The 22064-nt window shown below is 36.4% G+C and overlaps 1 protein-coding gene across 6 annotated transcripts in view; it reads right to left on the bottom strand.

Annotated features, from left to right (window-relative positions):
- Nucleotides 1-22064, bottom strand: part of LOC123675412 (hypoxia-inducible factor 1-alpha) — a 163344-nt gene that overhangs the window by 96072 nt on the left and 45208 nt on the right. Inside the window, exon 1 of one of the 6 annotated variants that reach the window (XM_045610779.1) lies at nucleotides 5907-6237. The exons of 4 other annotated variants lie outside the window; for them this stretch is intronic. In XM_045610779.1, coding sequence (XP_045466735.1) covers nucleotides 5907-6157 — 251 coding nt within the window. In that variant the 5' untranslated portion in view covers nucleotides 6158-6237. Of the gene's footprint in view, nucleotides 1-1614; nucleotides 1732-5906; nucleotides 6238-22064 lie in introns of those variants that run through there. One more of the 6 variants, XM_045610785.1, reaches the window with a different exon arrangement.

Genomic DNA, 22064 nt, shown 5'->3' with positions numbered 1-22064 from the left:
TGTTTTGATAATGTTTATTTTTCAACTTTTTGATATATTAACACATTGCACATGTATTAACACATATATTACAGAATCTGAGCAAATTAAGATTGAAGCAGCATTTAGTAAGAAGAAATATTAATTTCCAAAATGAATGATAAAATTTAATATGAAATAGTAATTTACGTAACAAGTCCGGAAAATAGGGTTTTCTTGGACGAATAGACGCTTACGCTCGTCCTGGAAGTCCAAAAAAAACAATTTCGGGCGTGTTACGTACAATATTTTTTCGGCAACCGTGTAGAATAACACTATCGCTGCTGCTTTCCATATTTTATTACGATTGCGATCAAAAACATAAAAATTGTTGACAACTAATTTCATATCAACTGTCAGCCGTTTTCTCGGTTGCTAAGGTAATGATCAACTGCATTTATTAAAAATATACCTATCAAGATTTTCATATTCACAATGACACAAACGACGTGATTCTTTTCCGGCCTAGTCCGGGAAGTACGTACTTTCCGGACTAGGCCGGGAAATGCTACTTTCTCAGAGAAAAAGCGCCCGGGAAGTGAGCACTTCCCGGACGGTTGCCGAAAAATGTCTATTATTTTTGATATTTTGTGTTCAGTAGGTTTAATCATGTGAAGATATACGCTTCATCAGAGTTTAGAAATTTGTTAAAGATATACGCTTCATCCGAGTTTGAAAAATTCATGAAAGAATTCATGAATGACATTATTCAGTTAACCGAACCAGTACTCTGGTGATCTTATCCATGAAATCTTGTTAAATTTCTCTAAGTATTGACAAATGAGCCCAAATTTTGATAAAACAATTTTTGAACATTTTTGATGCGTGTATCTTTTTATGATAAAATAATATATATTAATGAATATAAATGCAATAAGTAATGTCAAAAAATAATACACACAGTTGCCCATACATATAACAATTTTGAATCGTATCATTCCTATTGGAAAACCCTTCATTTATTTGGAATTATGAATATGGAATATGCAGAATATAGGTGTTATTTCGGAATGCGCCTTTGAAGCGAGTAAGTACGTCTCAAAAAATAATTGTATGAGTCTTGGAAAACATGACTATGATGCGTATTCAATACTTGAAGGAAAAATTGATCTGGCTTAATTTTCCGACAAGTTAGGCAATAGTTGATTAATTAAATTTCTAATGACTGTTAGTCCTGATAACAGTCAATTTGTTTGAACAATTCACCTAATTTCTTTCATTTCTGGGTTCTTCCTATTCTGTTTATGTACTCAAGTTTAAATAAGTTTAAAGGTTGACTGTTTCGTTCAATCAATTTTTTGAAGTCCTAAGATTGTTAAGTATTATAAATAAAATAGGCAACTTTAATGAAAAAATTGACATTATCTTCTTGGGTAAGAATATAAGAGCGAAATACTTTCAGGACAATTGTTCAAATATTTTAAATGCTATTGAATATGCAGTGGTCTTACCGATACAAGTTTCTGAAATCATAATATGCATTGAAATTTTTCCACAATTCAGTATCGTATCATCGAAAAAATGCAAAACAATAACAAAGTTTTCGCGCAACCTTTTCAAATTTTTCGAAAATTTCATAAAAAATCTATACTCAACCTCGACGAACTCGCATTCCTATCATTTCCCGCCATAACCTCGACAATCAATTCAACAACTCAATCACTTCTACACACACCGACACATATCAATAATTACTATCGTAACAATCGGAGATGGTAGCGCTCTTTGAACGAAGCACCGACTGGCTCAACAGATTATCGACGGCGGCAAAAATCGACCGCGATTCCGCTCGCGTCCATATTCGACGATAGGCACAAGATCCTGCGTCAATTTACCGGCCAAAATGGGAATACGGACCCGGATGTTCGCGCATAAACGATGGCTTTTCGCGTAGCATGTGATTTCTCAAAAACCCCGTGGCCCAGTTGGACGGCTTCCAGGGCGTGAAGATGAACCTCGCGGTACCGTCATATGACCACTAATTTTTCCCAGAAGGAGATTTATGGTGAAGGCGAGTCCCCTACCTTCCCTATAAGATCTCCTGGACCGACAACTTTCAATATAAACTGCTCAACAATTGATAGGGATCACTTACTTGTTCTAAATTTATTTCTGAAATATTCGCTCCAAGATTATAAATTTAGTCAGATATCAGAGTATTTTCAGTTGATAATATGGTTCACTTGAGAAAAGAATGAAAAAATGGAAAGTTGGAGAGAAAAAAAGACTTTATTAGGAAAACTCAAAATTCTGTGTTTGAATAACATGAAAATTTTATGATGAAACCACAAGAAGGCTGAAGTTTCGGTTAAGCTAGTACCTAGTTGGTCCCCCACGAGCTCGTCTCAAGCATTCTACCCTACGAGGCATACTTTCGATCAAACGATTTATAAAATTTTGGGGCAAATTCGTCCAAATATCCCGTAAAGCATTAGAAAGGTCCTCCAGGTTATTGATCGGTTGTTCTAAGGTTGACAATTGTCTAGACATCTCAGACCAGACATGTTCGATGCAATTCATGTCTGGAGAGCGAGCTGGCCAGTCCATCCTATCAATAGCATGAGTTTCTAGCGCTTCATTAACCAGACGACTACGGTGTGGACGGGCATTATCGTCAATTAAAATGAAATTCTCGCCCACGGCAGCCGCAAACGGAACAATTATGGGTTCAATAATCATATCGTGATATCTCTGGCTGGTCATGGTGGTGTTCTGCAGAACAACCAACTCTGTGCGTTGGTTCAAACAAATGCCTCCCCATACACATATAGAACCTCCGCCAAAAGCTGTTGTGGGTACCATAAACTGTTCTGCATACCTTCGACCTATTTCCCTCCAAGCAAGAATACGTCCATCGGAGTTGACCAAACGAAATCTAGACTCATCCGTAAATAAACATCGGCTCCAATCTTCAAGTGTCCAATTGCGGTGCTCCTCAGCCCATTGCCGTCGATGAACCCGGTGTTCCCTATTCAAACGGGGATGTTGTACCCTCCTACGTGCTCTCAAACCACGAACATGTAGTCGTCGTCTTACAGTCTGGTTCGAAATTAGAACTCCTGTTGCAACTCTCAGTGATCTATTGAGCCGCGACGCCGGGTAAGTGGGATTTCTCCTAGCATTGAGGATCAAAAGACTATCTTGGGCAGCTGTTGTACTGCGCTGCCGACCTCCCCATGAACATAAGCTACTGAGTCGTTTTGGATGAACCTATTCCAAGCCCGACTCACGACACTTTGCGAAACATTCAACCGCCGGGACACTTCTCGCTGGGACAAACCTTCCTGTATCCACCGTATGATTTGGTCCAGTTGCACAGTAGCCAAACGTCTTCTCGGCTTGACTGATAAGCTGATATTGTTCTCATTTCTTCAATTATTGTCACCTTATGTGTTTGAACGAGAGAAAAAAACAGATTTAATAACAAATACCACATTGCTTTTCACTCCACCTGTAACAGCCTACAGATAATAATCGATTTTGTGCACAAGAGCCGATGAAGTGAGGAAAACTTTGATATAATCAACTCAAAACATCTTACTTTTTCCTGAGAGAACATATAATGTACAGATATTCACGAGATATCTTGAAAAAATACAAATGAAGAGAAGTTCATAAGTGATCCCTAGCAATTGTTGATCAGTGTATTTCTGATTATAATTTGTGGACATTATTTGCTATCTGCATTTGGGAAGATAGGTTTAACTATTGTGCTTGAGACTCAAAAGTTTCGAGTTCATATCCATCATTCTGGAAAGAAATATAAACTTTTCCACCTTCCTTTGGAGGAGCAAAATAAACGGTATTTCAGCAGTACGAGGATCTGTCAATGTCAATGTCTGTGTTTGATATAGGTTAACATTCAATGAAGACTGAAGTCAACATTAATATGTATCATTCCCTCAATTAGTTCCCTCATTAATTTTGTTCAAGTGTTTGTTGATGGTGGAGATAATAGTCTGCATTAATTCTCTTTTCTTGATACATAAAGTTTTTATATTCACTATCAACAATTTCATGTATAAATTTATTCTGAAGAAAAGTCCAATCAACAACCGAAATACATATAAGCAATTGATCACGAAACTTGAAACGGTTTGTCTATACAGGATGTTTTTTAATGATATCGTTATATGTAAGGGGGCGATTCTTGGAGTCATTTTAAGAAAAAAAAATTCATATAAACGTATGTCACAAACGTGCAAACTTTTGAGATACAGGATAGCAACGTTTTCAGAGAAAAATGATGCTTTTGCAGATATTTCTATAAAATTTGGTACACATTTTCACTGCATCAAGGTAAATTTCCTGAGGTACGAACAATCTTTTGGTTTTAACTAGTGATTTTGCATTGAATAATTTTTAAGAAGAAGAATGGTACGATACTACTTTTACTCAAATTGAAAATTATTTTCGAAATTCTTATTCATTTTTAACAAATCCTCTTGATTTCACTTTGTCCGGCACATTGTTTTCGCTTAAAAAATAAAAACCGTCTTACTTAGTACATATTGCTAAAAGTGTCATGAAAATTTCTTACTTATATGAAGATTTTGTTTTAATCGAGACATCCAAGAAAGGTTATTTTCGGAATTCTCATTCTCATGAAATGAAACAATTTTTAAATTTTTGAGCGAAAACCATTTGTCGAACAAAGTAGGTAAAATCAAGAAAACAAATTTGTTCCCAAATGATTGAGAATTTGAAAATCAGTGTCGTATCATTTTTTCTATGAATATTTCAATGCAAAACCAAGATAGACGCCACTGGAGAAAATAATGAAATTGTATCTTCCTATATCAGAAAATGTATCTTGTGTACCAAATTTCATAATATCTGCAACGGCAACATTGTGATCATGAAAAAATGAATTTTTACGACCCCATATCTCAAAAGTTAGCACGTTTACGTTCATATGAAGTTGGCGCCTCTTATATATAAGTATATTATTAAGAAACACACTGTATATACAGAAAACAATCTTAACCTGATTGGATCTATGATCACGGAAATATTTATTATTTATTTTTTTTTTCAAATTTTTTCTTGAATTTTCACAAGGAGCTTGAAATTGGTATATCATCTCAACTCCATAGGTTTCGTTTTATAGGAAATATAGGGTACTTTTCATTCCAAATTCTTCATCACTTTTCTATGGCGATCCACCTGAATTTTCAAGGATTTAAATAATTGTCATTCTACATCCAAAGAAAATTTTCATCTCGATTGAACCTGCAGTTTAAAAAATTAATAAGAACACAATATTCCGAACGATCATACTTACGAAACCCCTAGTCGGATTTTGCCTATTAACAAACTTAACCGCTGCTTTCGAGATACGAACCTTCCCTGAAAATTTCAATTTCCGAGCAGGACGGACAGTATCGAATTTGAGGACGGATTCGTCATCAGTGAGTCGAAACTAATCGTTTGAGACCATCCCCGGATCAAAATTCGAAAAATACAGTCATTACGTTGAACTGACAGAGTGATCGGTTCGGAGAACAAGTGGCCAGATCTTCACAAGTTGCAATGTTTTTGAATCGATTGACCTTGACCACCTGAGGATGCTACTCTCATAGCAAAACACGTGCAGTAATGATTCGTGTTTAGATTTCAGAGAAAATCATAATAATAACGAGACCAAAAATTGTTTTCTGCTAATATCGATATTTACATAGATCAAAGTTTTCAACTGAACATCAATCCGCCCGATCCAATCGAAACAAGGGGCCGTCGAAGGTAAAAACACCACAACCAATCAATTCCGTCCCACTTATCTCATTCACGCGTAACAGCACGAACAACACGCATGGTTTACATTTACACAGGTTGCACCCAGCAACAAACGCAGCAGAAACGTGTCTTGCTTAAATCTGGCTACTCACATAAAATCCTCGATATCCCCGAATTTCACGAACTGGCAGGTGTTATAACACCCGTTCGCGTAATAACTGTAACACTGGTCGTAATTCCAATCGTCCTCCTTCTGACAGGGCGGAATCAGGTCGACTAGAAGGCCGTTCGGGTTGATGCGGCCGCTCAACAGACCGGGTGAAACGCTGCTTGCACAGGAATTGGAGGAGTCCATGTCGAAGATGTCTCGCGGATTCTCGGACCACATTTGGCGCGTCAACATATCGACGCGATTGGGTTCAGGGGTTGTTTGACGGCATCGGTTGGTAATTGTGGTAAATGACACGCCGTGGAACCTCAGAAGCTACTGTTTGTCTCCAGGCTTCGCAGGTAGCAGGAGCATCTTATCTTATCTAACCTGATGAACTGTAATATCGAGATTCCAATTGCTAAATCCGGTACTTGACATGAGTGGCATAGGCGTAACGACAAGGCCTACGAAATAAAATCTACTGGACGAGGACGAGATGTTCATGGTCTCGCCCCCTCAGATCAGTTCTTGGTAGGGATTCATCAAGCCAAGTAGCTTGACATTTTAACCAACTACTTGACTCGAAAATCAAGTTCGTGTAAAATTACATACTTGAGCTTGGCTTGACATGATGTTAGATATTTATTGCTTGACTTGATATCAAGCTACTTGATATCACTTGAACTTGATATGCACGCATCGCACGGCATATATTTCTGCAATCTCGGACGCGTTTAGACTAAATAAGAGGAATTCTTGAGAGCTGAGAGGCTGAAGCATTCGCCAGTGTTACTTTATTAGTAGTTTTCTCACATTTCTATTAAATCTATTGGTAGATTTTGGTAGTTTCAGAATAGTTATTTATAATACAAGTGCAGAAGGCATTGATATTCTTCCACGAGTTCAAAATTCAAAAACGAGCCACGAAGTGGCGAGTTTTGGAATGAACGAGTGGTAGAATGAGCCTTCTGTACGAGAGTATTATACATTATTTTCTCTATTTCTGTATCGTAATGAGTTCATTACAGTTCTAAAAAACAGTGCTGTAATGAACTCATTACAGCATCGTTTTCAGATATATTTTTCGTTTTGTGGTTGTCTAGGCTGACTTCCAATCCTATCAAATTTCAACAAACGTCAACAATTGTCAATATAATATAATTTGGGGATATAGAGAAATGATTTGCTACATATTCGCAAATTCTCATAATTCTGGTAGTGTTCAATCGATTTTGTCAGACATAATTCCCGAATTTAATGTGTAATTGTAAATTATGCCTAAATTCGAAACATACGATTCATATTCAAAATCCATAATCTGTCGATTTTCGTAACAGTCACACCAACTGCCAAGATACAATACAAAAGTCACTAGGATATATAATCTGAATTTTTCATTGAATTTCGACAATATTTCGCAAAACATGACTGAAATAGAGAAAATATCGTCTAATACTCGTTGCAGAAGGCAATTCCAACACTCATGCGTTCCAAAACTCGCTCCTTCGTCGCTCGTTTTCGAATTTCGCATTCGTGTTGGAATAGGAGCCCATTCTGCAACTTGTTTTAGAATATACTATTCCTTAATTCATTGCATTTTCATTGAAATTAATGAAATATTTCCATAAATATAATTTAGTGATTGATTTAGTAATGAAATATAACCATGAAAACTGTGCGTTTCTGATATATTCTCGCACGATTTTGTTCTACAAGATGTGGAAGAATGAACGGAATAACCATAGAATTAGAGAAATATCTTTCCAAACTTGGTCAAAATGGCCAAGGATTTTTTATCAACGCCAGCATCTTCAGTTCCTGTTGAAAGACAATTTTCCAGAGCTGCTCTTACAGTTACAAAAACCCGCAATAGGTTGGGCGTCAAATCTATAAGATGCGTCATGAGTATTGGATCCTGGATGGAAAATTATGAAATCAAACAAATCCTGAAGGTTTCTCAATATTAAGAAACTTTATTTTTCATTTTGTTATGATTTATAGTGATTTAATTCATGTTTCTATTTCAAAAAAGTTGATATTTTCGGTTTTCTTATGCAATAAGTTTAATAAATAAAAGGGTTTCTTGCAAGGTTCCTTCTCATTTCATCATTTTTTTATTGATGTGACACTACACAATAAAACTGCTAAAAGACAAGTAGCTTGATATGATTCAAGTACTTGATAAATAAATACTTGACTTGACTTGAAACCAAGTCAAGCTCAAGCCAAGTAGCTTGGAAATTGAGCCAAGCCGTGAATCCCTAGTTCTTGTAGTCAATTATCTTTCCTTTCAAAGAGGTTTCCATAAAACGCAAGAGGAATGTGAAGTAAAAACAAGAAAGATAGAGATGTTCAAAACAAGAAGACAATCGATTCAATTAATCACTATATAAAACTTTGAACCATGCTTGTGGGTTCTGGATGATAGTTTGTAGATCGGCCTAGAAATTCTGGCAGACAGGCAGATATTTTGGATACCCTATAAAGTATCCTACCTTGGTAGTTCTTACGAAGATAACCTAGGTCCTAGACCAAGAACTTTCCTTGAGTTACAGCTGAGAAAATTGTAAAGAGCATCTGCCCAAAATCAGAGAAACTATTCTTTGATCATATCCTCGAAATCCCATGAATTTCAGATATTCAGCCAAATATTTTGACTCCAGCTCTGAATTTGATATGGGTCCTTTATTACCTTTTTTCAATAAGACCAATGCTCACTTCCTTTCTTCATTTCATGAAGATCTAGTCTTCTGCGAGGGAATGCAATATGTGAAATATTCTCAACATGCCATCTATAAAAACATTAGACAAATATTTTTATCGACGCTCATGATGCTGCATATAAGTCTGTTATTCAAGTATTCTAGTGTCATCAAGATAAAATGTAATCTTTTGGATATTAATCTTTTCAGAAGATGGTATCGTTTCACGGAAAACTCTAGTAATGATACTTTGTAGTAATATGTGTGTTTATCTTACGGTAAATAATCTAGAATTATGACTCCATTAACAGTGACCTTGACGCGATCAAGGTACAGACAAAATACTCGTCTCAATTTTGCATCGATCCATACAGATGAGTACAGTAACCTTATCAGTTATTAATACCAATTTATCTGAATCTTTCCAAAATATAAAATTGGTAAGTAATACAAAAAAATGTAATACGATAAAAGAAAAGGATTTGAATAAGGTGCTCCTGTTGTGGACACTCAGATAATATTCAGTTATGCATAATGGCATAAATTAGTGCTCCGCGATTAGTTACGATTTAGTTATGAAGGGTTATCATAGAGGAGTAGAGGCAGAAACATAGGTACATAGTCGACGCAGAGCAGACGGAAGTCACGCACGAAAATCTAGATCACTGGTTTCCCTTTGAGCCAACTCACTAGCACAACTTGACAGCTGTCTAAATTTCCAAATTCAGCAAGACAACGCAGGTATCCCGATACTCGACGAACTATGGACTTTCTTCAAGATGATGTTGATGTGTGGGATATGATGGACATGAAAAAAATGCTCATTTTCAATAGACAGTTAGGTCTAAAGATGCCTACTCACTTACTGATTACCTGTTGATCCAGAACTGTCGCTTTGACCCGATAATGGTGAATTAAATTAACTATGAATACAGTAAATTCTGATATTCCAATGATTGCCATTATGTGGTCATTTAGGCATGATTTTTCATTTTCAATACATTATATATCTGATCGCCAGGTCACAGGTAGGTGAGTAGACACCTTAACACACAAGTACCACTCAGAACCTACATGTTCTTAGCCTTAGCACACAAAATTCTGCTTGGAATAAGATGCCACGAGCAGATTGGGGCCATCTCATTTTAGTCCACAGAAATGTAACAGGTTCGGAGTCGCCAACGACTTTTTTGTGGATCACATATTAATGGAAATGTTCAAATATGATCGTTTCATGATGTGAGACTAACACATCCTTCATTTTGGGAGTAGCATTCCTAATATTACAAAGTACACCTACAGGTACAGTTTAACCGAAGAATTTTTCCCATTGTATAGAAACATAAATACATCTGGATCTTTGATGTTGTAGTTACTTTTCCATGAATCACATATTTAACAACAGAGATCGTGATAGGTTTACAAACAAAAAGAGTCGAAAGGTTAATAGGCAAATATGGTGCAGTGAAAAGAAATCCTTTATTTATGCATGAAAAACAAGGCTCCAATTACCATTGTTAGAATGATCCGATTTAGGTCAAATATGCGCCGTTTTGTTCGATAAATTTTTGCCATTTTGAAGGTATATTCATTATGCCTCTGTCATAGGAGCCCTCGACCTTATTGCCAAAAAATTTAGACAGTCGATTGTCACAAGCCTCTATTGAAGCGAATTTTTACCAGCAAAATTGTTCGCCATGGACAGGAACAGATGGTAATCGCTTAGTGCCTGGTCCGGACTATAAGGTGGATGCATAAGAACCTCCCAATCAAGCTCCCGGAGCTTCTGGAGAGTCACTATTGATGTGTGTGGCTTGGCGTTGTGCTGATGGAACACAATTCATCTTTTATTGGCCAATGTTGGCCACTTCTGGGCGATTGTTTCCCTTAGACGGTCCAATTGTTGACAGTACAGTTCTGAGTTTACAGTTGTGTGGTAGAATAGCAGCTCATTGTACTCATAGATAAGTCCGTGCCAATCCCAACACACAACAAAATCTTTCCGGCCGCTAATCCTAGCTTGGCCACCGTTTTCGCCGGCCCACCGCGTTTCAACCACGACCGTTTTCGCTCGACGTTGTCGTAAGTTATCCACTTTTCATCACCAATCACCAACCTCTTCAAAGAAGAGTCTTTTATGTTGTTGATTTAGAAGCGAACCGCAGATGGAAATTCGGTTCATGAGTTTTTTTTGCGTTAACTGATGTGGTACCCATACATCGAGCCTCTTCTTGAGACCAGCCTCATGCGAAAAGTTCCAAACGGTTTTTTGGGCAATATTTAGCTCTTGACTTGGTTTTGGATATTTATTGCTTGACTTAATATCAAGCAACTTGATATTACTTGAGCTTGATATGCAGGCGTCGCACGGCATATATTTCTGCAATCTCGTGCGCGCTCAGTCTAAATAAGGGGATTCCTCGAGCGCCGAGAGACTGGAGCATTCGCCAGTGTGACTTTATTAGTAGTTTTCTCACATTTCTATGGAATCTTTTGGTAGATTTTGGTAGTTTAGGAAATATCTTTCCAAACTTGGCCAAAATGGCCAAGGTTGTTTATCAACATCAGCATCTTCAGCTCCTGTTGAAAGAGCTGCTCTTACAGTTACAAGAACCCGCAATAGGATAGGCAACAAATCTATATGATGCCTCATGTATCTAGATCCTGGATACAAAATTATAAAATCAAACAAAGCCTAGAGGTTTCTTCATATTAAAAAACTTTATTTCTTTATAATTTTTCATTCCGTTATTATATATAGTGATTTAATTTATGTTTCTATTTCAAAAGAGTTGATATTTTCGGTTCTTTTATACAATAAGTTTAATAAATGAAAGTGTTTTTTGCAAGGTTTCTTCTTCATTATTGTTTTTTCATTTATGTGACACTACACAATGAAACTGCTAAAAATCAAGTAGCTTGATATGATTCCAGTACTTGATAAATAAATAGTCAACTTCCACAGAGATGAACTTAAAATATTGTATAATGCAGTTATTCGTTCAAAGTTAGAATATGCAAGTGTGGTGTGGAGTCCTATACATGAGTGCCATAAGAGAAAACTTGAGAGTGTTCAAAGAAGATTCATCAAGTTCCTTCTGTTTAAGACTGATGGAGTGTATCCACCCCAAGGGTGTGACGGTGCAATCTTGTGTGAGCGAACTGGATATTTGAGTTTAGAAATGAGAAGGGTAATTGCTTCTTTATCATTCCTTTTTAATGTGATCCATTATAATGTCGACTGTTCAGAAATATTGTCGAAGGTCAACTTTAACGTTCCAAGCTTCAACTCAAGAATTGTCCTGGTTTTCAAGCCAGAAAGAGCTCGAACGAACATTCTGCAAAAGGCACCTATTACAAAAATGTGTGAGAACTTCAACTCATTTTGTGATGGCCAAGATATATTCTCCTCATCAATGGAAAATTTGGTCAAGTCAGCAATTCGTTATTTTTCAGGGAACGTATCTTAGATCATGTGAAATTTATGTTTTTTATTTCAATTCTATCTGTCGTTACTTTTTTGTAATTTATATTCAGGGAATGTATCTTAGATCATGTGAAATGTTTGTTTTTTATTTTTTGTTTCAATGCTATATTTTGTTATTTTTTGTAATTTACATTCACATTGTCCTGTAAATGGGTTAAACTGTTGGACAATAAACTAATTAAATGTATGGTCATCACTAAATCGACAATTGCAAGCTCCCACCTGGTCATTGAAAACGAGATAATAGAAAGAGTTAACAACTACAGGTATTAGGCAACATGGATAATATCCAATATAGACCAAACTAAAGAAATAAAAACCCGAATCGAGATTGCACGTACCGCTTTTATTAAACTTAAGAAGTTCTTGTGTTGTCGAGATATAAAGTTGACGCTACGTCTAAAGATGCTTCAGTGTTATGTGTTCTCCACGCTTCTGTATGGGATGGAGGCGTGGACCTTGAAACGGACTCATTTAGATGGACTGGCTGCCTTTGAATTCTGGTGCTACAGAAGAATCCTACGAATAACATGGGTAGAAAGAATGCCAAATGTGGAAGTAATCAGAAGAATTGGAAGTGAACCAGGAATGCTGTTGACTATCAAAAGAAGAAAATTGGAGTACTTGGGACATGTCATGAGAGGGCAAAGACACAGATTGCTGCAGCTCATTGTGCAGGGCAGAATAAGAGGAAGTAGAAATGTGGGTAAACGCAGACTATCCTGGTTCAAGAACTGAGAGGATGGTTCGGATGCAGCAGCTCAGAACTATTTAGAGCGGCGGTTAACAAAATCCGAATTGCTATGATGGTTTCCAACCTTCGATAGGAGATGGAACTAGAAGAAGAAGAATAAACTAATTATTATTATTATTAACTTGACTTGAGATTGCAAAACTACTACTTGACTTTAAATCTAGTCAAGCTCAAGCCAAGTAGCTTAAAAATCACGTCATAATAAAAAAAAAGTCAAGCCGTGAATCCCTAATTTTTGCAGAGTCGCCCTCGTATATAAATCGGTAGACGCTACAACGATCCCAATTACGAAATAGCTCCGAACGCATCTCACGTGACGTCCCGTCGACGGTCTGGTATCTCGCGCGCGGATGTCTAGATTCGCGAGAGATTCCGCGAACCCTACGTCCCCCGCCCCGCCCCGGCAGCGTTATTGTAATTGGTGTTGTACGTCCATCAAGTCGCGGCGTGTGTGTGTGTGCCGATCTTGTCTACGTGCCGACGACTGCGTAGCCTTCAATTTTTAAGAAATTGGCGATGATAAAAATCGAGTTTAACACGCTCTACCCCTACTCATCTTGACCGAAAAGATTTTGGACGCCAATCTACATACGCGATTCTAGGAAACCCTGCGTTTTTAACGAGCGGTTCCTTCTATGTTCCGCTTTCGTTAGATGAGTTATTAGCGCCGAAAGTTTATCGGCGTGAACGAATCTATTTGATGTTTATTACAGGCCGAAATAGTCGAGCTGATCAACGGAATAATGGCCTTCGAGGTTGTAGAAGCATATAGTGTAGTGATAACTTTTGGGATGAAATGTTTGGTCATCCATTTCAGGATCTAAAATCGCAATAGCATATTGTGCAACAAGTGGGGAAAGCTCAACTTTTCTCACGAGTGTGGAAGTTTGTGGCACGAGCCTGAAACACCGCAAACACACGTGTGGGAAAAAGGACTTTCTTCACATGTTGCACACTATACTTTTCCTAGAACTGCTATGAAAAGTAGCGTATTCTTCATAGCTTACTCAATTTCAAAACTATGTATTTCTCATACTGTGAGAAATATTATTCCACACGACACTTTGCCCACACCTCGCTTGGTAGACCAATGAAATTGGTATTTTGAAAAGTCGGTTCTATGGAAACGTAAGATATGAGCAGATACTGTCAACGAAGGCAGTTTTGAATTAAATTAGGTACATTACTTGAATCATTTGAATTTGTGCAGTGGTAGAAAATAGTATATTGTGCAACAAATGGGGAAAGTCCAATTTTCCTCGAGAGTGTGGAAGTTTGTGGTACGAGCCTGAAAGGCGAGTGCCGCAAACACACGAGCGAGAAAAGGACTTTCTTCACATGATGCACACTATACTTTTCCTACAACTGCACAAGTTTCAATAATTCAAATAATGGACTTGATTCAAATCAAAATGACCTTCGTTGACAGTATGTGCTAAATTATTGAGTTTCCAGAGAAACCACTCAAAAGCCTAATTTCATTGCTCTACCAAGCGAGGTGTGGGCAAAGTGCCGTGGGGAATAATATTTCCCACAGTATGAGCAATACATAGTTTTGAAATTGAATGAGCTATGAAGAATACGCTACTTTCCATAGCAGTTAAAGGAAAAAGTATATTGTGCAACATGCGAAAAAAGTCCTTTTTCTCACTCGTGTGTTTATGACACGAGCCTTCAAGGCGAGTGCACGTCCACACTTGTGAGAAAAGTTGAACTTTCCCCACTTGTTGCAAAATACTTTTTCCTACAACTGTCATGGAAAGTAGCGTATTCTTCATAGCTCACTCAATTTTAATGCTATGTATTTCTCATACTGTGAGAAATAACATTCCACACGGCACTTTGCCCATATCTCGCTTGGTAGACTAATGCAATTGGGCTTTTAAGTAGTTTCTATGGAAACGCAAGAAATTAACAGATACTGTCAACTGAGGCCATTTTGAATTGAATCAGTTACATTACTTGAATCATTTACATTTGTGCAGTTGTAGAAAAAGTATAGTGTGCAACTTGTGGAGAAAGCTCTTTTCTCACTCGTGTGTTTTTGTCACTCGCCTTTCAGGCTCGTGTTAGAAACTTCCACACTCGTGAGAAAAGTTGAACTTTCCCCACTTGTTGCACAATATATTCTTTCAAGCTTCATGCAAAATTTCATGTTGATTGCGTCATCAGAAACAACGAACATTCAATAAAAATATGGAAAACTTTTCTGCCCCAGGCCAAACTGAGTAACCACACCAAATTTAATGAAAATCCGATAAAATTGTGAAAGTTAAGGACGTTACAAGATGTGCGAACACAGATCGACAGACAGGCGGACATACCAACAGATAGACGCAAATTAAAGTTTTCCAGGATGGCCTGAAATGTATTTCACTAATGAAAATTCTGAATTCGGTGACACCAAAAATTAGTTTAATTCCAAAAGTGATCACAAAGCCTCTCTTCCTTTGGTAGTATCGAAAGCTCTACTCTATATTCCATTGGCGACAAAGCCGACAGAGTTGGGATTTGGGTGTTGATTTAAAATAACAATTATGTACAAATAAAGACCAGTTGTTATTATTATTATTTCAAACTTCAAGCAAAATCTCGAGAAGAATATTGGAAAGAAATACTCGATATTTCCGAGACCACAGGTCCGAACTGATTGAAATATTTCGAATGCAGGACAATTTGCAACGTATGAACCAGGATCGAAAATTGTCTATTAGGTTATGAAATGAATGGTTTTTTAGGCAATTTATCGAAAACTGGTATAACCCTCGAACGCTTACGTAGATTTTTAATAAATGACCAATTATTCCTTAACATTTATTGACTAAAAAAAAACATTCCGGATTCTAGATTGAAAATCTCACATCTCCAAAACACACAAATCTCAATTTTTGTCGAGCAGTGTATTGAGGTTTAACATTATTCAAATGAATTCCAAAGATTGTCTAACCTTATTATCAAACATTTTTGCAAAACAGATAATGATGCTCGACAGAATTCGATTGAAGTTTAATTCTCCATATAATGTAATCCTCGGAGCGTATTTTTTTTTCGAGCCACTTATCTTTAATTTTTCCATTACAGATAAGCCGCAGGCTCTAACAACAATAATTTAAATTTGAAGTTCTCGGAAGAAGAGAAAGGCTTCGATGTTTGCGAATTTACATTGAGCGATATCGTTCTTCTCTGGTGTATTGTCAATGTCATTCGGTAATATGAGGAAATAGACAGTTAGTTCGAATTACTGCACAACACTTTGTACTTGTCAGCAGGTCGCTTACATGCGCAAATTTATACCTTACTAATGACTTTCGATTTTAGTAGATGTAGAGCGTTGCAAGTTATACAAGAAGGCTTCTCATCTCTGGATCATCTTACGTAATGTATAATTTTATGCAACGCTGCAAATTTTATGAAGAGTTCATGACATTCTTGTTATAGATTGGACATTGGATATACCACAGCTTGTCGTAGTTTTTGGCCAATTTCAACTTTTTTTTTTAACTAACACAACAATCTTCATTAAGAAAGGGAATTCATCCGAGAACGATCAATCTCGAAGGCAGTCCAATACAAGAATTTCAGAATTTTCGAGTGAAATAAGAATATTCAACAATGATCATGAGTTGTAATTAAATTTAAAAGAAATCCTCAAACAACATAATTATGAAACTCACGTTCCTGTTAGACGATACTATTAAGATATAAATAAATTGACGGTTCTTTTTTTTAGTATTTTTCCGTTAGGCAATAAAACTGGTGAATGAATTGGTGGATGTGGATGAACCATGAACAGGTTTCGAATGAAAATAAATGGAAAGTAGGTATTAGTTGAAGATAGTTATATCGAAGCATTCCGAAATATGTAATGTTGGTAACGTTTTTTTGTATATATGTATTTGAATTGAAATATTTTCTAATTTGGACCTTTGTGGATGAATAAAAAAGTGTGCAAACATGCTGCCGGTTCATCCTTGACAATATGATTTGAAATATTTTTAGCTGTTCGTTTAATCCAGAAAACTCCTGAAACGGCGATAAGGTGTTCCATATCTCTAGTTGGGAAAAATATAGGAATCTTATTTTTTTGTATTCTCATTGCTCGAGCATTACATAATAAAAATATACTCAGACACAGGATGTTCACTTTTTCCAGGGCGAGTTCCAATTTTGATTTTTAGTTTTTAATGAAAAACCGATTTTTTTTCACTTTTCCGATTTCTACATGAAGAATAAAAGCCATCAAAAATTTTGATAGTTCTCGAAATATTCCGCATGAATTTTTTTTAATATTAGTAACTCGGTATATAATAACAATAACGTTATGGTGATTCCTATTGGAATATATTTATGGTCAAATAATAATAATAATAATAACTGATCTTTATTGATAACAATTTATCAAAGCGCCATTGACCGAGGTCCTTCAGCCCTATGGTCATGTATAATATGGTCAAATATTATACATGAATTATATCTCGAGCAATATATCTGAAATGAAATGATATACAGGCTATGAAAAAAAGCTTGCTAAATTTTGTAAATGAAAATTTGCAGAACTATTCTTATTACAAATCTTCAACATTTTCGAAGTGAGGGCTAGAATTAAGTAAAATGGAATAGAATAGAATTATATTGAACCAAACTAACATTTACCTACATAGCAACTTGAAAACAACTCAAATGTGAAATATTGCACCTAAGTGGATTGTGAAATCCTTTAATAATATCAATAACCTAATATGGTAATGTGTGTGATGGTAAACGTGAAGCTTGGCTCTTGGTTTTTAAAGCAGAACAAGTACTGGATGTAGATTCCAGAAAGGTGATAAAGTTCATTGAAACACTATTGCCTGACTGGTAAACAGCGCGGGGATGCACAATAGGTCTTTGGGTCAAGGTGCTTGCAAGGTCGAATGATTTTCCGCCCCTCCTCTAATCTAATCAAGTATAAAGTTTCTCATTCATCTAGAAACCAAAACAGTAAAAAAAATATAGGTTCCTCATTGAAAGAATAAAGTTAGGGCCCTACCAGGAAAAACTGATTTGGAATTTTTTTTTCAAGTGGTAGAAATTGCAGATTTAAAAAGCTGCACAGAAATTCTCGTATTTAATTTTGTGAGGAATTTGAACTATCGATAACAATCGCCTTATCGTAAAATATCAAAAATTATTGACGCAAAGATAGGCCAATCTGGTGATCGCAGCCAAATTGTTTATTCAGTTGTAGGTTAGGGAAATTCGAAGCTCAAAGGGATATACGCGTAATGAAAACAAATTGTACTTACATACTCCCTTTGTATTCACATCAAGGAAGTACTGAATTTCCTTGATAAGGAATTTTATTATCTCCTCGAAAAGATCTAATTCAAATAATAGACTCCTCATTTGAAGCCTTCAAATTATATTATAAACTTGAAAAGGATATTTTTCAGAAATATCGAAACAAAAATGCAAGATGGAAGGAAATATCTTTCATTAGTCGAATGGGTCGTAGGTATAAATTCGTACGCCGACAGAAATTCTATATTCTTCCTAATGTATCAACCCAAAAAGATACCACTTGAAAAAAGCTCATTCAGTATAGTTATTTCTCTAATTCTGTGGTTATTCCGTTCATTCTTCCACATCTTGTAGAACAAAATCGTGCGAGAATATATTAGAAACGCACAGTTTTCATGGTTATATTTTATTATTCTATGTTGGTACTCCGAACTTTCCGCCACGGCTTTATCTGTCAATTCATCAATTTGCCTTAAAGAAATCAGTTCTGCCAACCAACATTTTTCAATGCAAAAATCACTAAATTATATTTATGGAAATATTTCATTAATTTCAATGAAAATGCAATGAATTAGAGAAAATAATGTATAATACTCGTACAGAAGGCTCATTCTACCACTCGTTCATTCCAAAACTCGCCACTTCGTGGCTCGTTTTTGAATTTTGAACTCGTGGAAGAATATCAATGCCTTCTGCACTTGTATTATAAATAACTATTATAATACAAGCGCAGAAGGCATTGGTATTCTTCCACGAGTTCAAAATTTAAAAACGAGCCACGAAGTGGAGAGTTTTTGAATGAACGAGTGGTAGAATGAGCCTTCTGTACGAGTATTATACATTATTTTCTCTAATTCATTGCATTTTCATTGAAATTAATGAAATATTTCCATAAATATAATTTAGTGATTTTTGCATTGAAAAATGTTGGTTGGCAGAACTAATTTCTTTAAGGCAAATTGATGAATTGACAGATAAAACCGTGGCGGAAAGTTCGGAGTACCAACATAGAATAATAAAATATAACCATGAAAACTGTGCGTTTCTGATATACATATTCTCGCACAATTTTGTTCTACAAGATGTGGAAGAATGAACGGAATAACCACAGAATTGGAGAAAAATATAACGAGACCTTATGATTTCCTTACAAATTTATTGATAGAGAGATATCTTCAAAAAATGGTATAATTTAATTACGAACATAGCGTCTAAGATGCGACAAAAACCTGGTGTGTCTACTTATACCTGTGAAATTTTCAGACAAAACGGGAGATTTATACCTACTCGATTTCGAGAGATCGGGTGAGTTTCAGATGGTTCTTACAGCGCTTACATTTGACATTTCTCTCGATTCTCAGCTCTCGGGACTTTTGAGTATAGAACAACAATATTTTGTATTTTATGCTGGTGACAATCTTCTATGCTCTGTCATTATAATCCATTAATTTCATTGAAAATTCGATAGGAACTGAATTGTAATTTATTGTGATTTGTGAAAGTTTGCAGTGTCTTAAATCAAATGCGCCAGACAGATAGCGAGAATTCGAACACACAACCTCACAGAACTCTGGTCAAGTAGACAACCAAAGCAACAGGTGGACTATTTCAAAAAGAAAATTTTTATTCCGATCGAAAATGCAGTTTTGAAATGAACAAAAAACCCAATTTTAAACGTCTATGATTACAAAACTCCTAGTCCGATTTTGCCCATTAACGTATTCGTGGTCCGAATCTATCATGCAAATTTCAAAATTCAGACATTGTGACTGAATAGATAGAGCGATCAGTTCGGGAAACGTGCGTTCAAAAAACAAGGGAGTTCTGTATTATCTCTCATAGACGCCATCGAATATATCAATTAGTCAGCAACGTCGTACAAGCCTCCATTGTAAGTTGTGGAAGAATATATACATATCGAATGAAAGATTAACGCTACGTAAACTTCTGTGACAGTTTTATCAGACATTTAACAATCGGATGTTTTCATTTCGTTTGTGACGTCAATGACTCCTTAAAGATTCACAGCGACGATTGAAAAATGAATAATGGACAATATGATTCGATTGCATCAGTGAAATTCAATTAACTTTAAGTGGCTCGAACGAGAAACCAATCGACACAGCGAAGAATTCATTGAAATCGACGGGCTTCCAGTAGCACGCGTGATTTAAACTATTCTTCAACCTAGTAAGGCACGCGAAGAACTCGAAGCACAAAACGTTATTTGATTTACTGCAAGGTAAAGTCATCACGTTACCGGCTTCGCCGAGCAGATCAGGAAGCTCTCAGGGAAATGAACTATGTAAATATGATGTGCTTGGTTCATTTCATGAGAGCTCCCTGATCTCCTCGGTAAACGAGAAAACGGAGGGTCAGCAGAGTTAGAAAAGGACCTTAGACGCGCATAATTTTTTTGGATTTTCACACATGATTCTGATAGTCTTCAAATGGAGGAAAACACGAAGCCTTCATGTGCTAGTTGGATGAATTTCATTCAATTCTTGGTAATTCTGCGACCATAGCTAGGTTTACGTTCAGGTTTTCACTTAAATGATGCGCCAAGCATTGCTCTCATTCGAAAATTGGTAAAAACGTTCGTAGAGACCGGTTCAGCACTAAATAAACCAAAATACGGTCGCCCAAGGTTTTTGAGGAACGGGTTAATTCGTCTGTTCGTGAAGATCCCTACCTCCCCATTAGGAAACGTCCAAGTGCTTTGAATGTGGGTAGAACATCACGCATTTTGCACAAAGATTGAGTACGTAGCTGCACCCTATAAAATTCAATTGGTGCTAAAATTGAAGCCAGACTATTGAGCGCTTATAAACGTTTACCAACATTTTGTTTCGGATGAAGCTCACTGCTACTAGGGTGCAGCCAATTCGAAACGCAAGCATCAGAAACCCTTTCATTCGCTCAAGGTGACCGTATGAGCAGCTGCAATGTCATCGTGAGGAATTATCTCCCCTTACTTCTTTGAAGAAGATGAAAATGGGCGAACACTTGCTGTAAATTCAGAGCGTTATATGAGCATGTTAGATGAGTTTTGGTGCCTGAACTGCAGAATATTTTGTTGCTTTAACCAAAGAACATGCTCCAGTTGGATGGAGCAACTTCACATACATCCAATGTGTCTCTAAAACGAGTATTTCCACGCAAATCAATCTCCAGTAGAGGTGACATGCAGTCCATAGGCCTGGTTTGACGCCTATGGACTTTTATCTGTGGTCTTCCCACAAATCTAAAGTTTACGTTAGTGAACCAGCTTTCCTGGTTCAGTTCAAACAAAAAATTCGCCATGAAATAAGAACCATCACGGAACAAGCATTAGAACCAAAGATATTTTTTACGAATTTCGAATCGAAAATTCAGAATTCCACTGTGAGGATGCCACGGTAAAAATATCCTCTTTAGAATTATTGTAACCTGATTCTGAGGTGATATTATCTGGTACTACAATATTGATTGAATAAAAAAAATAATTTTGATCCCCAATTTTTTCGTATGCTACTATTTAATCGGATTTTCGAGCCAGGAATAATGAAAGATTCAGTGATAATGATAGAAAACATTGATTTGTCTACTGGTAACAATATTAAATATTTATCAAAAGAGGCAAGACACCAGAGAACAATTCTAGAAAGAGACTATGTAAATTTTTAATGAATTGAACTTTTCATTTAATTAGTTAACCTATGTATTTAGTTGAAACAAGTTTCTACTATATGCACAGTGACACCGGAGGTAGGTCAGCTAAAGAGGGACCTAACCAGCCTAACATGACCCCAGTAAAAGTTGCATGGTTTTCGAGTTATTACCAAATTACGTTTTTTAGTGAATTTTCACCTTTTTTAACATTGTCAGGGTCAGAATTCTGCTGGAAAGCTCTCGAAGCTTATTTTTTTTGTTGTAATGGAATCTTAAATAGTTATT

Source organism: Harmonia axyridis, chromosome 1, assembly GCF_914767665.1.
Source record: "Harmonia axyridis chromosome 1, icHarAxyr1.1, whole genome shotgun sequence".
NCBI lineage: Eukaryota > Metazoa > Arthropoda > Insecta > Coleoptera > Coccinellidae > Harmonia > Harmonia axyridis.
The sequence above is the reverse complement of the archived record's forward strand: the minus strand, read 5'-3'. Positions and strand labels throughout refer to the sequence as shown.